Source organism: Nestor notabilis, unplaced genomic scaffold (assembly GCF_000696875.1).
Source record: "Nestor notabilis isolate BGI_N333 unplaced genomic scaffold, ASM69687v1 scaffold13166, whole genome shotgun sequence".
NCBI lineage: Eukaryota > Metazoa > Chordata > Aves > Psittaciformes > Psittacidae > Nestor > Nestor notabilis.
This window is the reverse complement of record NW_009933551.1, coordinates 45,083-61,737: the sequence shown is the minus strand read 5'-3', so window position 1 is coordinate 61,737 and position 16,655 is coordinate 45,083. Positions and strand designations below refer to the sequence as shown.

At 50.0% G+C, this 16,655-nt stretch overlaps 1 protein-coding gene across 1 annotated transcript in view; it reads left to right on the top strand.

The window, feature by feature from the left end:
* Positions 1 to 9,712, top strand: part of PLCB2 (phospholipase C, beta 2) — a 42,378-nt gene extending 32,666 nt beyond the window's left edge. The window contains exons 21-32 of the mRNA XM_010016932.1: positions 84 to 183; positions 683 to 787; positions 1,551 to 1,636; positions 1,733 to 1,826; positions 2,332 to 2,385; positions 3,873 to 4,083; positions 4,259 to 4,427; positions 6,046 to 6,122; positions 7,804 to 7,899; positions 8,346 to 8,403; positions 8,769 to 8,855; positions 9,440 to 9,712. Of these exons, the coding sequence (XP_010015234.1) occupies positions 84 to 183; positions 683 to 787; positions 1,551 to 1,636; positions 1,733 to 1,826; positions 2,332 to 2,385; positions 3,873 to 4,083; positions 4,259 to 4,427; positions 6,046 to 6,122; positions 7,804 to 7,899; positions 8,346 to 8,403; positions 8,769 to 8,855; positions 9,440 to 9,712 (1,410 nt within the window). The remainder of the gene's footprint in view (positions 1 to 83; positions 184 to 682; positions 788 to 1,550; positions 1,637 to 1,732; positions 1,827 to 2,331; positions 2,386 to 3,872; positions 4,084 to 4,258; positions 4,428 to 6,045; positions 6,123 to 7,803; positions 7,900 to 8,345; positions 8,404 to 8,768; positions 8,856 to 9,439) is intronic.
* Positions 9,713 to 16,655: the final 6,943 nt, after the last annotated feature.

Sequence of the window (16,655 nt, the reverse complement as noted above, 5' to 3'; positions counted from 1 at the left end):
GAGTAAAGTTCTACCTAGTGAAGCTAATATGCTGTTAGAGGTAGAGGCGAGGACACTGGTGTCTTCCTCTGTTTTTTCCTTAGATCATGATGCCTGAGTTGGCGTCTCTCAAAATTGTGGCCTGGGAGGAAGGAGGGAAGTTCATTGGTCACCGTGTCATTCCTGTCATTGCAGTGCACTCAGGTAAGTTTTGTGGGAATTCCTTCAGCTTTTCTGCCCTCAAGACCCATCCACTGGAGGCTGAAAAGAAGCTACAGACATCTTTTCTTATCTAACAGTTCAGGTTAGATCTAAGGCAGAAGCTTTTCCCTGTGAGGGTGCTGAGGCACTGGCACAGGGTGCCCAGAGAAGCTGTGGCTGCCCCATCCCTGGCAGTGTTCAAGGCCAGGTTGGACACAGGGGCTTGGAGCAACCTGCTCTAGTGGAAGGTGTCCCTGCCCGGGGCAGGGGTTGGAGCTGGATGATCTTAAGGTCCCTTCCACCCCCAAACTAGGCTGTGATTCTATGATCTGCATATTTTGCTACTTAATCTCCATTCCTGTAGGCAGTGGAGCCTTCCTATTCATCCCAGTACAACCTCGGCTTAATTCCATAATCTGTTCATGATGCCCTCCTGGTTTTCTTCTGGAACACCCAGCCAAGCAGGGGTTGTCAGCTCACCTCTTGTGCTCTCTGTTCTCAGGCTATCACCACATCTGTCTCCGCAGTGAGAGCAACATGCCCCTCACCATGCCCTCCCTGTTCGTGTACCTGGAGATCAAGGACTACATTCCTGATGCTTGGGCAGGTAAAATGCACGTGGGGGAGAGGCTCTGGTTTTGGCTAAACTGGGATCTAGAAGCACTTTTCCAGCCTGGGGGTGCTTTCCTACTGCACCCTTAATTCCTTGTCAGGGTAGGCCTTGAGCTCCTGCCAGCATCCTGTCACACCCTTGCTTTCATCAGAAGCATGTGGATGCTTGTGCTGTATCCAGGACTGGTTCCCATATGGACTGAGGCACACGTGCCTGATGTGCAGTGAGGTGTAAGGGGCTGTTCAGTTAGGGAGAGGTTTCTGTGAGTACAGAGGTGACAACTGTCAGGGACTGACAAGAGCAGAGGTTTAGGGAGCACAGGAGCATTCTTTTTCCCTGTTTGAAGAGCAGGAGGCTCTTCCGCACACTGAGATCCAGGGATCTTCCTTTAAAAAAGGGATTGGCAATGGGAGGTGAATCAGGAAAAAGCCCAACTGGAGGTACTAACAGCAAAACTTTGGACTGGAGTTGAAGCAGGGAGATGTGCAGGTTAGGGAAGTCTTAGCCTGGCTTTGGAGTTTGGGAGCAGTGTGCTCTTCTCAGCTTCATGGAGCTGCCCTGAACATCAGTTGTGAGCTGTCACCTCAGAATGGGACGGAGGTGAAGACACCCCCCTCCCTTGTTCCAAATAGAGAATACAAAATATCCCTGCTCCACCATTACATGTCCTAGGCCAGAAGGGAACCAGAAGGCAAAGAAAATCAGAGAGCAGTGAGTTGTGTGATAATCCAAGCAATGATTTCCTCCTTGTTCCTAGATCTGACTAGTGCTCTCTCCAACCCCATTAAGTTCTTCAATCTGCAAGACAAGAGATCAGTAAAGCTGAAAGACGGCTCAGTGGAGGTGAGTTCTACCAAGTTCTGTCATTGACTCTAAAACATGTTCCATGGATTCAGCCTGAAATAACTGAGCTTTGGTTTACTCTGATCTTTGTTCTAGAGGCTGGACACGCAGAGGAACTCGTCAGTTGAAATGAATGGGATGCCAGACTCCAGTGGGAAACTCAGCATGCCTCATTCCAACGGGCCTGCAGGTAAAGATGTGGGTGTGGGTGAGCTGAAAGTCGAAGGGAAACTCTACTCCCCACCATATTCCCTACTATGCCCTTAGATTGCCTCATTCTCTTCTCTTGTGTGCTAATAGTACTTGACAGTTCATTGGTATTTCTTCCATATGTATCAAGGGATTAGAGTCTTTTCAAATCAGTTGGTATCAAAACAAACCAATTTTCTCCACTTTCAGGCCAGAACATCCTTCTCACCTAATCAAACAGCCTTATATGTGCCAAATCCTCACCAGCAATGCTCAGCTAATACACAGCAAATGCCCTTCTTCTCTGGCAAAGCAGAGAATCCTGTTCTCCTTCTGCTGTGCCTGTTAACACAGTTCCCAAGCACTTAATCATCTCAGCAGCTTAATTAATGCCTTTGTATTCACACCAACATCCTACATGTGGCTCGTGTCCTTGGTGAGCTCTTACACTGTCTGTTTTCAACCTGAAGATCCCAGATAAACAGGAGCTTCTTTTGTGATTCCAGGAGCAGCAGCGTTTGCCAAGGATGAGAATGTGGTGGAGGTGCTGCAGATTGCAGGTAAGTGCTCCTGCTGTTCACATGGACTGAGGCCCTGTCAGGCATCTTCTGCTCCCTCTCTGCCCAGTGTCTGACTGGGATAAGACAGAGATGAAGCCTGTTTGCTCATTAAACCAGAGCTGCCCCATCCCTGCCTGTGGTAGCCAGCACTGCACACACACCACAGGAACCTTCGCGCTGGGGGAGCCGTTTCCCTGCCCCGTTTGACAGCTGCCAGTGTGTGGTGAGCACTCGGGCTGGGATGGAGCTCACAGCAGGTCTGGGGGACACAGGCTTGGAGCTGCTGTGGTACATGCCTTAGGCAAGCTGGGCCACTGTCACCTGCACAGGAAGGTCAGAAGAGCTTTGGGCTGCTCCAGCTTTAGCCCTCTGCGGGCACTGGCTGCAGTCACACTGCAGCAAGTCAGCTCTATAGCCGGGGAGGAGGCTGGAGCTGGCACGTGAGCTTTACTGAAGGACTGACTAAAGCAGAGGTGATGTGGCCACAGGAGCCCTCAGCACACATGCACCCTCTGTAATAAGTATCATTCACCCACTTTTCTGTGTGTCAATGCAGTGTGATACAAACCAATGCAAAGCACTCATAACCAGTGTGCCCAGCTGTGCAACAAAGCTGAACCGAAGGCACGAGGGTAAACTGCTGCACTCGGGATGTTTCATGTAACTGTTACGTAAAGTTTTGTTCTTAACAGTTATTCCTAAAGACCAACATTCCCCAGGACAGGCTGTGGGTAAGAGGCATCACAAGGGGTGGAGGCACAGAGGTCTCTGGTTTGGGAGCAGACTTCTTGATGCAGACACTTGCATTTCAGCAGTACACTTCCCTGTCCTCAGACCAGCTCCTGTGCAGGAGCTTATCCGGCCCAGCACTGAGCTGCAGACACAACCCCCAAGTGCTGTTCAGTTTTACACCTTCCAAGCAAAAAGAATCCCCTGAGCAGCCAACTCCCTGTGGCCTTTCTACCCCAGATAAGCTCATCTGCCTGACGTGCTGCTGCCAGATAACACGTTCCCCACCAGTTCCAGGCATCTTCCCCCTCACTTTCATTCACCTCAAAAGCCCTTTCATTTATTCCTTGCAACGGCAGAAATGCGACATGAAAATGGGATGAAAGTACCTGTCATTAACTCAGTTCTGCAGAAAAATCAGTAATGAAATAACAAAGCTCTTCCCTTATCATTAGAGCTGCCACTGGCTTAACAGTTGTGCTAACTTAGGGATCCTTGGAATTGTGGGAAAGGCTGCAAGGCATGAGGCAGCCAGAGTGGCACATCACCAGCAGGGTGTTCCTCTGGCCAAAAGGCAGCAGTTCTTGTGGCCACCCCCAAGCCACACATCCCCAGATGGTGACCTGAGCTCAGAGTGATGCTGACGAGAGGGAGGGGAAGCTGAATGAAGGCAGTGCAGAAAAAGCCTGGCAGACCCCATCGCAGCAGGTACAGAAGTGCTGCGGGAGAGAAAACAGGCTCTTTACTTTGTGTTTTAGAGCCAGAGACAGCCAGCCTCACCGAACTGCAGCAGATGAAGCTCTTCCTGAAGCTGCTGAAGAAGCAGGAGAAGGAGCTGAGGGAGCTGGAGAAGAAAGGAAGTAAAAGGAGGGAGGAGCTGCTGCAGAAATACTCTGCGCTCTTCTCAGAGTCTGTCTGCTATGGAGGCAAGAAAAGGATGGTGCACAATAGGAAAACCCTGAAGAAGAGGTAAGGGCCTGGCGTGCAGAGGGGCCCCCAAGAGGAACAGGGGCTCCCTTTCTCTAAGGGAAGCATGGGGTGGTGCAGGTATCCACATCTCCCTGGGCTTCTGGAGTGCTGGGCAGGAAGCTCAGGATTTACCAACAGCTCTGGAAGCAGCACAGCCACTGTATCTGTTCTGCAGGAGTTTGACTACAGGTGATGTTGGTACATATGCAACTCCTGTAGACATGGCAGAGAGTGTTGACAGCCGAGTTCTGGAGCTGAGGGACAGGCTGGAGATGGACCTTGTGCTCCTGGGGGAGGAACACCACGAGGGCATTCGAAGGAAGAAAGAGCAGCACGCCACAGAGGTAAGGACAAGTGGCAGCAGGAAATGTAGCCCAGGAGAGCCCCTGCCTGAAAACCAAGTTCTTCACTAAACCATGAGCTTGGCAACGTGGTCACAGGGCAGGAAACACCCCCCAGAGCAACTGTCAGGTCTGTGTGAGGTGATGGAGGATGGAGGTGGTGGTGCTCATTTGTTAGAAGCTATAAAAATCCAGCACAAACACTTCTATAGGTGTGCAATTGAAAAGCAATTGAGGGCTGCCCTGGAGCACATCAGGCTCCATCTGCTTCAACTCTCCTGATAGCTCAGCTTGGCTTTAACGTGGCATTTACTGGCTTCATACACCCCAGGTGCCACCTCCAGGAGCAGGGGTACATGGGGCTGTACCAGCTTCTCACAGCCCCCTGCTTGATGCTGTGCCCCGAGAGCTCGGATGACACACGGGTGTTTGCTGGAGCCCTGCAGGTTCACCAGGGGCAACCATGAGAGCACTACAGACAGAGTGGGGACAGCCACGCTCACCACTGTCACTCGGCCAGGACAGATGACGCAGAACAGCCCCAGCAGTACCTTTGGTGCTAATAAGATGAAAGCCTTGTGAGGAACCACATGTGTAGGACACCCTCAGCACCAGCAGCAGGGCTGGATCTCCTTCCTCTTGAAAGCTGGAAAGTGTTTTGGTGTGTGACTTAGAAGAGTCAAAGTAAGTGTCCATGTAAGGTGTCACCAGTGAGTCCTGCAGCTGCATCAGTGCCTCCCGCACCCTCAGACTTCTAACCTTAAGCAAACACCAGCAAAAGACACAGTAATGCCAGGAGACAAAGTGCAGTCCATGAGGTGGTGGTGACACATAGGGTATACACCATCTGTTCCCATAAAAAGGGGATGATCCAGGATTTGGAGGCCTTTTCCTATCAGGATTTTCCAGAGCAGTTTGCATCACATCTTAAATCTTAGATTCCCTGGTGCACTTTGGCTTGACAAGCACCTTGCAAGCTGTCTGCAAGACTGGCTGCTCCAGCCTAAACCAGCCCTCAGGGGAAAACAAAACCTGCCTCTTGAGAAGTAACTTACCTGGAAATCAGGCTCATCACCAGAGAGAAGCTGAAGGAATAAAACATTCTTGTCTCACAGCTGTCAAAGACTCTGAGGTTTAGTGAGCAAGGCTATGAAAAGGAAATCAGAGCCTGAGTCCTCCCAGGGCAGCAGGTAGGGCAGCAGCCAGGGGTACCCTCTGAGGCAGCAGTGCAGGGCTGGCCACGCTGACACTGACCTGCCAGGAGCAGGTGGAAACACAAGGCACAAGACCCATCCTCTTGCTGCAGCCCCTGGAGTTTAGAAGGTAACTGCTGTTTCCCAAGTGCAGTGAATCCTGTGCTGCCTCATGCACAGAGCTGGGAAGCTGTCCATGGGGATAACCTGGAGTGTGTGACATGGCTCACGGAGCTGTGGTGTTACCCATGTGCAGGACTGAAGCCACCACTGTGGTGCATGTGTTTGCACAAAGCCTCAGGGACGAGCTGGCCCTGGCCCTGAGTGCAGGGAGGGATAAAGCTGAGCTGGTGGGATTAGATCTGGATGGTGTGTTGTGTCCCTGCTTGGTTGGTTTGGTTTTGATCTTGTTTTCATGCCTTGACCAGCAAGTCACCAAGATAATAGAGCTGGCCCGAGAGAAGCAGACAGCAGAGCTGAAGGCACTGAAGGAGACATCAGAAAGGTAAAGTCAGGATTTGAGTAAGAAAGTGCTGATGGGTGGCTCTGGTCTGGGGTGGCATTTTCTGCTACATCTCAAAGCACTGGGCTACAGCCAGGGAGCGAATACAGGGGAAGAGAAACATTTCTTGACCTGGGTTAGTAGTGGCCTTGGCAGTGCCAGGGTGAAGGTTGGACTTGATGATCTTAAAGGTCTTTTCCAACCCCGTTGGTTCTGTGATTCTACTTTGGTGAGAAGGGGAGGCAGAGGGATGTGACACCGGGTCTCACACAGTGGCAAGAAGACAGCTCTTGCCTTGTCATCTCCAGACTGGTGGTGCTGCCACCGGCACCAAACAGGACACCAGAGTTCCAGCTGCAGGAAGGAGCCTTGACTGACTAATTCAGAAAGATGGGAAGTGAGGCTGCTGGGCACTGGGTGTTGTCTCTGCTGCAGTCAGTGCATCACATGTAATCCCTTCCAGGCACTGATGAGCTCAGGCTCCTGAGTGAATTGAGCATCTTGGCTTCAGTACTTCAATAAACTGGCAGAATCAACTCACCAGTCTCTAGGCAGGCATTTATCCATTTGTTCTTGTAATAACTTTGTCCTGAAGCTAAATCCTCACTCATTCCTCCTGCCCATTAAATCCTCTCTCAGCCTTTAGCTGCTAACTTGGGCAAAACTTCCTCTTTTCACGTCCCCCACCAAGACAGCCTCCTGCTCAGCTATCAGCATATTCCAACAAGAGAAACAGGTCGAGTAGCTGGTTAATGGTTTGCTCCAATACTATGTCCTTTAGTGCAGTCACAGCTCCAGCTGGCTGAGAGGAGCTCCAGCAGGATCTAAAGGTCTTGAGCAACAGGCAATAAAATGGCAGTTAAATTCAGAATGAATAAATAATGAAGATAATAATGTGACTGGGAAAAGCCGCCCATAGCTCAGTGTACATGGGGTGAGCTGCTGTCACCAGGGAAGATCTTGAGCTTTGAAAGAACAAGAAGAGGGTGGCAAGGAGAAGGGAGGAGGAATTTCTGCACAAAAAGCAGTGCAATGGGGCTCAGCTGGGGGAGCAGATGCTTGAGGGGGATGTGCCACAAGTGTGTAAAACCATGACTGGTGTGGAGAAGAAGAATAGGGAAGTGATTACTCACTGGTTCTCATAAGACAAGAAACGTGGCCCCCCAGTGAGGTGTTCTGTGCGTGCACTTCTGCCACACAGCAGAGAAGTTCCATTCCTTGCCTCTCGGAGCAAGGAGCTTTGGAGTCCAAAAGGAAAACTGAACTCCAGGGTGTGGGAGATTGATGGGAGAGAAATGCACAGAGGCTGGAGGAGAGACGGGAAACTGAGAGGGTGGAGGAGGGAAAAATGTTTGTGGTTTCTGCTTTGCAAGTCACATCCCACAGTTCATGCACCTTTCTGCTTACTTCAGGTGGTTGCTTTAGCTCTGCTAAACATGGACTTCCTTCATTCTGTTTAATTTAGAAGTTAAGTTCTTTCAGCAAGTTTCTTGCTGCTTCCAAGGAACCCAATGTAAGGCTACACTACAGACTAACTCCACAACATGTGTCTTCTCCTCTCCCTTTGTCTGCAGCACACTCACTGAGACTTTGCTTTTCTGGACACTAAAGCACCCCAGGGAGCACATGGTGGGGTGCTTTGGTCTCAGGGTTTGTACCCAGGCCTCCTCTCTTCTCTCCACAGCAATATTAAGGACATTAAGAAGAGGCTGGAGGCAAGGAGAGTGGAGCGAATCCAGACCATGATGCGGAATACCAGCGACAAGGCAGCTCAGGAGAGGTACTGGGGTGGCTGTTACAGGGCTTTGGCTGTGCAGGGCATTGGTACAAATCCTACACCTGCTACTGAGCCTCTGTAGTCAAGTACTGAACAGTATGGACCAGCTGTAACAGCTTCACCTGCTCTAGGGTACAGAAGGTACAGCACCTCCTGTGCTTCCTGCTCATAGCAAGGGCTTTTTGCTGTCTGTTAACTGGAAAAGTAGCATTTTGCAGCCAATTCCTTGGCTTTTGTCTCAGTCAGGTTTGAACTGAAGGTGTGTTATTTACCTGTGTTAAATTACAGCAACCTCTCAGCGTGGGAGGAGGCTGAGTGTAACTCACCTGTGCTGGGTGGGCAGGAGCAGCCCTGACCTCAGCTATGGCACTTTATCAGGATTGATAAACAGGTTTTATATGAAGATAACAGATGGATTATTGGGTTTTATACATTTCATTTCTTTAAAGGTTGAAGAAAGAAATCAACAACTCTCACATTCAGGAAGTGGTGCAGACCATCAAGCTGGTGAGTTCTGCCCTGGCTCTCTGCCACAGCCCCCCTGTTGCCTAAGGTGGGAGGGCCTCATGTCCAGCATCAGATAGAGCCTGAGTTCTCTGAGGCATCTAAATCCCATTAAACTGCTACTGCAGCGAGGGCTCCGAGTGCTTCAGGCTGCCAAAGAGCAGCTGAAGGCAGCTCCTTCCCCTACTAAACCACTGCAGGTCCGTGAGGGTACAACACAAGTAACTCGGAGCCAGCAGACGTTGTTGAGCGCTGGGAAGGAGGGGGTGACAGTGTGGCACGAGCTCTAGAAGCCGGTCACTTGCTGCTGTGAAGCTTTTGTTCACAGAAAGTTAAATTGGAGCGGTTTTTATTTGTTCTTTTGCAAGGTGACAGAGAAGACAGCCAGGTACCAGCAGAAACTGGAGGAGAAGCAGGCGGATAACCTGAGGATAATCAAGGAGAAGGAAAGCCAGGTAAAGGCAAAGCTGAAGCTCAGTAAATCCAGCACCCTGCAGGGATCAGTCCTCCTGGTGCATCTCGCACACTATGCTCATCCCACACACGCTTCACCCACTCCTCAGGATGCTGAGGAGGTGAATGACTGAGGAGGTGGCTCTGCAAGAGCCTGCGCTGGTAGAAGTCAGAGGTGCTGCAGTCCTGCACCAGCATTCAGCTGATCGTACAAACCCCCTGCATTCAAAGTGTGATGGAAATGAGTCTTTGAAGATGAGTCTCACCCCTGAGCTCCTCAGACTCTCACAGCACACAGACACATTCCTGTTCTTCCCAGGTTGATGTGAACAGGCAGCCTCAGCCCATCAGACTGCTTTGCACATCACAATGTAAAGCAGGAATCCTTCCCACTCTCACCTTCAGGGAAGCCAGGGATTGCCTGGGGCTTCAGACAAAGCATTCAGAACAGGTTGAGACCATCCTGGGAGGCACCAACATCTCACCAGCCCATTGGTCTCCCTCAGAGCAGGTTTTTATACCATTCTCAGCCTCACATCTGCTCAGCTTCAGTGTTTGGAGAGTAATTTGAGGTCTCTGTTTGCAGCTCCAGAAGGAGGCGCAGGCTGAGTATGAGGAGAAGTTGAAGAGTCTGAATATGGAGGTGCAGGAGATGGTGAAGAACTACGTGAAAGCTGGTTTTCCTGGGGAGCCAGAGCCTTCAAAGGAACCAGTTCAGAGTGTTCCTGAGGGAGAACAAGGCTCCACACAGCAACAGGAAGAAAAGGTCCCGGTGGGAATGGTGTCGAGGCTGACAACAGCCTCACCTGAGCCCCCCGGAGCTGAAACAGAGGTTGAGATTGAAGAAAGTGTGTTCTGAGAGCCACTTCCCACACGTACCGTTCCGGTTCAAGGTTTCTGAAGGTATCTAGAGGAGTTAAAGACCAGCTTGGCAAACTACTGCTGTCCCTTCCCTCTCTGGGGAACTCTCTGAAGTCCCTCAGGAAGGAGAGTCTTTAACCCAGCCATAGGAGAGAAAGGGGTGAGACCAGGGTCTAAAAAAGGAGCATCTTCCATCCTCTTGTTAGTATATTCTTTGCCCTTAATTTGAGACACCACCAGACGAGCTGTATCGTGACTGGAACAGCTCTCCCCAAAGCTGTAGGTGTCTTCACCTGAAGTCCCCCCTCGCCTTGTCCTTCAGGTTTGTGTCTTTGCTAGAAAAGAGAGCTCAGTCAGGGCAGACCTGCAGCAGATGGTGGTTGATCTACAAGAACAGTTACACCTGGAAACTGCACTGCTCAATGCATGAAGTGCTGCTAGAAGAAACAAATCCAGCTCAAGTAGGTCTGAGGGACACGATGCTCCGAGCCTGGTCTGACACCCAGGACCAGGCCACACCTCCCTGAGGTGTTACCATGATACTGGAATTATGGATTGTACATTTCTGACTTATTTATTTTCTAAAACAATAAAACGTTGCATTTCTTAACCCTCTGCCTCACCTTTGGGTGGCTGCAGTTAGTGGGGATGGCCCCAAGTCCCAGATGGTGCCCAGGGCACCCATGCCCAGTAGAGACATCGGGTGCCCGAGGTCTCTGCTGTCTCTGCTCCCAGTTCTCTAATTCAGCTATTAAATGCACAGTGAGGGGTTTCAGACACACCATCCCTCTCACACACACTCTCCTCTGCACTAGTTCATTCCATTCCTTATTGGATTTTATAACCAGATCCAACACAGCCCATTACTCACAGTCCAAATGCTGCTCCCAGTCCCCCTCCATCATGGGTGACGTTGCTTCACTGCACCACAGCAGCTGCCTCCTCTGGAGCACAGGTCAGAGGAGCCCCTCAGCAGGAGTCAAAGCTCCTCTGGTGAGTTCACACGTGTAAAGCCCGGGCAGAGCAGCAGGGCCTGAGCCAGGGTCAGGTTCACTCCTCCCTGCCCAGCACCTCCACCCAAAGGTCCCATCTCGCAGGGCCAGGGTGAGGCCGAGCAGCGGCTGCGGTGACGAGGAGGAAGGACGCGCTCTCTTCCTCCACACAGCACGTGACAGGACGAATGCTCTAAGCCAGGTCTGGCACGTTCAGTCTCCCCCCGAGGCTGCTCCCACCCACAGCACCAGCAGAAGCCGCAGCCCATCGAACACAGGACACCACCACTACATCCCCTTCCCTCCAGCCTGCACCAGCCCACCCAGCACTGCCTCTCGCAATGCCCCGCTCGCCCTGCTCTCCAGCCTTGAGCCCCATTCCTCCCTGCCTGTGCCAGCTCTCCATCAACACCCTTTGGTAAGAGCCCTCACCTTGCCTGTGAGCACTCCAAGGTCAGCACTGGCCCCTTAACCCAGTGCTCACCTCTTCTGCCCTTCTTAGCTCTTTCTGCATCATCTCCAGGCAGAACATCAGCACCTTGACAGCCTTTGACCCATAGAAATGGGTTGGCCAAAGCAAGGACTGAAACAATGCCGGAGTAAAACACACTTCACAAGCTTTTTGAAAGGTGTGAGCATTCCAGAAAGCAATCACAGCTCAGCTCTGCTATGGCACAGAGGGAAAAGAACTGAACTTCAGCACTTTGGATTCATGGGATTAATACCCTGTGAGGTCTGAAGCTTGAGGAAGAAAACACACGGATGACTCGCAGCCTTACCCCACAGCAGTTTCTGTTGTGCAACCCTTCTGCTGTTACAAAGCCCTGGCACAGCTTTACCAGGAGATTCATGCAGAATTTAATGACAAACAGGTGTAATGTTTTACCCAGATTACATCTCAGTGCTAAAACCTTATCTTCCAAGTGTGCTTTTCAGAGTGTGTACGGAAGGATCACTAACTGTAACTAGAGCCATGTCTTGGAGGAAGCACAGACCATGTTCTGCTGCCCCACCTTTCCCTCTGACTTGAAGTAGTCTCCTGGTGCCCCCCTGGACAGGACACTGTCCCCACACAAACTGTGATGACATTTCTGGAAGATGAGAAACAGACAAAAGTAACTTAAGGCACTAAACTGACTGTTACTGGAGAGGTTTGACACAGCCCATGATGAATTCCAACCACCCTCCAGCAGCACCACAGCTCACAGCTCACAGCAGCACTTGGTTTTCCAGCACTATTTCTTCCCACAGAATTCAGACACGCTTGAAGATCTTCCAGTGTCTTCCCCTATCCAGCAGCCTTCCAGTGTCTGAAGGGGGCTACAAGGATGCTGGGGAAGGACCTTCATCAGGGACTGTAGGGACAGGACAAGGGGTGATGGGTTCAGACTGGAACAGGGGAAGTTCAGGTTAGATACAAGGCAGAAGCTCTTCCCTGTGAGGGTGCTGAGGCGCTGGCACAGGGTGCCCAGAGAAGCTGTGGCTGCCCCATCCCTGGCAGTGTTCAAGGCCAGCTTGGACACATGGGCTTGGAGCAACCTGCTCTAGTGGAAGGTGTCCCTGCCCGTGGCAGGGGTTGGAGCTGGAGGAGCTTTAAGGTCCTTCCATCATAAACCATTCCATGATTCTCTCTCCTTCCGTGGCTGTGCAGCCCTGCCTGTGGCTTTACTTACCACAGGATACTCACTGACCACAGGGTGATCCGGCAGTTGGATCAGACAGGACTCTAATGAGGCTGCTACATACAGAAACCAAATTAAGTGGTACTTAAGACAACAATGGTGCCTGGTCAGACCCGGAGCAGCAGCAGGTGGAGGCACAACCTTAGATTCCTTCCACATTTTCATCTCTTGTCTGGCACATGCTAAATCTCATTCCCCACCACTAAATTCTCTTGCCCAAAACACTTATTTTCATGAGCCCAAACTTTTACTATACCTTTAAAAACATAAATAATGACGATTCCCACACAAAGGAGGACTCTGAGCACAAGGGACACGAACACCAGACACTGCACCTGAAGGATCAGTACAGGGACTGTCTGAAACAAGGGTGTTACTAACCAAGACAGAGCAGTTGAGCTCATCTCGTGGCCAGCACCTTTGCAGGCAGCTTCCCAAAGGGGAATTCAGCACTGACAGTTCGGAAAAAGCATTTTAAAACCCAAAAGGGAGACATGGCACAAACACCCAGGTGAGAAGCTCAGCCCAGGGAGTGCTTCCTCTTGCTGTCTCTTCACTATCCAGTGGGAACTGGTGGGAGTGGGAACACCCACAGCTCTCCCCAGGGCCTGCCTTGCTGTTGGCCCCTTTGGCATCACCGAGAGCTTTACAGACACAGGTATAAGCCTGAAGGTCATTGCTAAAGCAAAGCTGTTGCTGTGGTGAATGGATGCAGATCCCTGTGAACGTGATGCTGCCAACCAAACAGTGCGAGGCAAATAAATACCCAGAAAATGCACACTGCTGGTTGCTTCAGCTTTGTTTCCATCATCATTCCCAAGGCCGTCGGGAATTAGAAGCCTTCTGATGGCTCTTCACAGCTCCAAACCAATGCCTGGCCATCCCCTCCTCCCTTGTAAGCAGCAGTAACTCATTTCCCTCCAGTCCGCACAGCCTGAGTTTTTAAGTGAATAATGCTCAGTGGGGACAGTTCTCTGCTCCCTTCCCTGCCACTACAGGACACTTTGCAGTCAAACATTTAGGTGTACCAGAAGCTGTTTCACATATTCCTACAAACCATATCCAGGTGAGAGCTACAGCTCAGGCTCAATTTCTCCTCAATGATCCACAATTATCTTCTACCTCCATTAATAAAGATCCGGTGCTGACATGACCATTGCTACACAGAAGGAATTGCTGCACTGTAGCTACTGTATTTTAGAGACACTGTCCCTGCCCCTCACATACCCCCCATGGTCAAGATTCATTATGTGTTATTATCCCCATTTATAGCCTAGGGGCTCGGGCACAGCAAAATGCTGTCTCCAGGATACAGGGGGAAGTGTAGGATTCTTCTCACCATATGGAACAGTCTTAGAAGTCAGGAGCCTCATTTGATGCAGGGCCCTTCTGTGATCATTGGTTAAAAGACAGGAGCCTCTGGAGACAGATTTGGCCTGTTCTGAAATAAATGGGCTAATAAGCTGCTGCACTGGGTAGCACAGAGCCCTGTTTGAGGACAGGCACAATTACAGATAAACATGACAGCAGGAACAGACTCCCTGTTTGATACAGCAAATTGTTCATATAAATCCAACCAGGCACCTTCAAAGGGCTCCGTGCTGACTGCCAGGGCTGTGGCAGCGTGGAAGAGCTGGGATACCTGTGAGGCTGACAGGAAGGGAACATGAAAGGGAAGGATTCAGGTGAAACACGACACAAACCAACAGAATCCCTCAGTCAGTGTAACCTTGCTGAAAGCAGATACACAAAGATATTCAGAGCTAACAGCATCTCAAAGCTTAATTGCCCATGGAGCAGGCTCTGAGCTCTTCAGAGAAGAGGCTACATTTTGTTGTACACTTAGATACCACCCAGCACACAAGAAACCTCACTCCTGAATACACTGCATTGCAAATCACAAACCTGCTCTGCTTCTCCTGCTCCTCCTGCCTGGCTGCCTGGGGAAGGAGCTGCTGGCCCTGGAGATGCATCTTCAGCCTTTTCACTAATCGAGGCTTATCTCAGGCTTTCTATTTGATCCCACACTCACCTAAGTAATGGAACCACTCATTGGTGATGTGCCATGCACGAACTGTGAAGAGAGAAACACAAGAGTTAGATATTTAATGTTCTGTTGGGCAGGAAGATGGAAACTTTCTGCATCCTTCACTAATACGGTGATGAAGTTTTAAATCTTTAGAAGCTATTTGAATGCAGGGCCCTGCCTGGGCTTGGTCAGGCTTAAGCCAAGGTGGAAACCAGTGTTAAATGTCAAACCTGCCACCCCTGTCTCCAATGACTGTTTGTTTCAGGATCCAGGCTCCTGCTACAGCCCCTTCTTGGTTTAAAAGCCACGTAGCCACAGAACAGATAAGTCAGATCAACCTTCAAGGTTCCCCCTTCATGATCTTAAAGGTCTTTTCCAACCAAGTTGATTCTGTGATTCCCTTTACAGCTCTGAACTACAGGCATATTTTAAAGCATCTCAGCATTGCAACAGGCTTATGAATAAATCAAGATCTACTTTAATTTAAAACACGAGTGCAAAGGATTCACAACTACAGAGGAGCAGGGTCCTTTGTTTCAAATTAGAAATCTTCTCAAAGCCCTGCTCTTTGGCATAAAAAAAGCAGGATATCTGGAATACAGAAACATTTTACATCAAAATCTTCCAGTGCAGCTAAAGAGGAGCCAAATGAATTCATTCCAGCCAACTTCATCAGCCCCAAACGCAGACATCCAGCCTAGACAAACCACCCCATCCCTGTACTGGCCACAGGCAGAGTGGTGTGAGAGACAACGATGTGTCCTTCAGCAGGTATCTGAGATAACAGAGATGAACCACCTCCGAGGTGTTCCCCTCATCATGGTCTACAGAGCCAAGCTACATGCCTCGCCGACTGGGTGCCCACCATTTGCTGGCTGGCATCAGTGCAGATGAATTCCATCCCAAATTACTTCAAGTAATCAACTGTGGCTTCAGTTCTGAAGCAGGATCTTTAACTGGAGTCAGTAGCAGAGGATAGAGCTTAGTGACATCTTCTGCAACTATGAGGTTAGTCTGAGACAGAACAACTGTCCCAGGAATAACTTAAATCCCAATAAATTTGTATCTATCTGGAGTTTCCAAAAAGGATCCGAGTTCCACGTGTAAGATTATACTCGAGACCTCACAACAACACACACCGTTACTGTACAACGTCACGTCCTGACCTCGAGTCCACTGGTCAGAAAGTGTCTCGTACAAAATAGCTACATCTATTTGAAAAGAGCTAAAGGAGCAGTTTAGACAACCAGTAACCTTCCAAATGCATCGGCAAAGGGATGGTGGGAAGGGGCACACCAAGAATGGAACGTACATCAAAGGTTTCTCTGCTCCCCCTGTTCTGCGGTAGCAAGCTGGGGAGACAGAGGCTCAACAAAGCACCTCATGTGGACACAGAATTCTCCCCTGGGATGTGCAGGACAGCTGAAACTTTTCCGTTCAGTCTCCTTGAGCATCCTCAAAGTGCTCCCCAGTGATTGTCCCAGGGAGGCCTCTCTTGGGAGAAAGGACTGGGAAAGAAAGGTGCCTGGAAACCAAACACAGGAACCAGCCCTCATGTTCCAGCCAGCACTGGAGGTGTTGCATATAGTGAATTTTCAAACATGAGATCCTGGTGGCAGGAATACCTGTTGTCAGGGTCTGTTTTGAAGCCTGTATCCAAGGGTTTCCCCCTCCAAAAGTTAAAGATCATGAAATGAATTCAAGATTGACCACTAAACCATACATATTCCTCAGCAAAAGAGAAGCATGGTGATGCATAAAGCCATTTAGAAACAAATATATACATATCACATCTGCTCCCTAGGAAAATATGTACAGCTTTTGAGGTCCACATTTCACCCAAGGAAATTAAAATCATCTGTGAAAAGGTCTCAGAGGAAAAAACCTGTCAAGTCTTTGTGCATTGTTTGAGAGTTTCAAGGGGTCTGTGCCCCACAACGTATGTTTGAGTCAGCTCAAGGCTCCAGTGTACAGCGAGGGAAACAAAGATCACATTTGTAATGGGGAAACAGTGTTCCAGTTCAGTAGTCAGCAGCCAAGGTTTGCAGGAACCTGCAGACATCCCGATACGCAACTTCGGACTCCACGTTAAAATGCCGTTCCTCAGAAGCAGCAACCCACAAGGTATCAAACACCTGCTTTGCTCTTGAGACATACTTGCTCTTACTTGGCTCCAGTCTGTATTGATTGTCTTCAGCAAAAGAGAAGCCACAAAAGGCTGGGAATGTGAGGACAGAA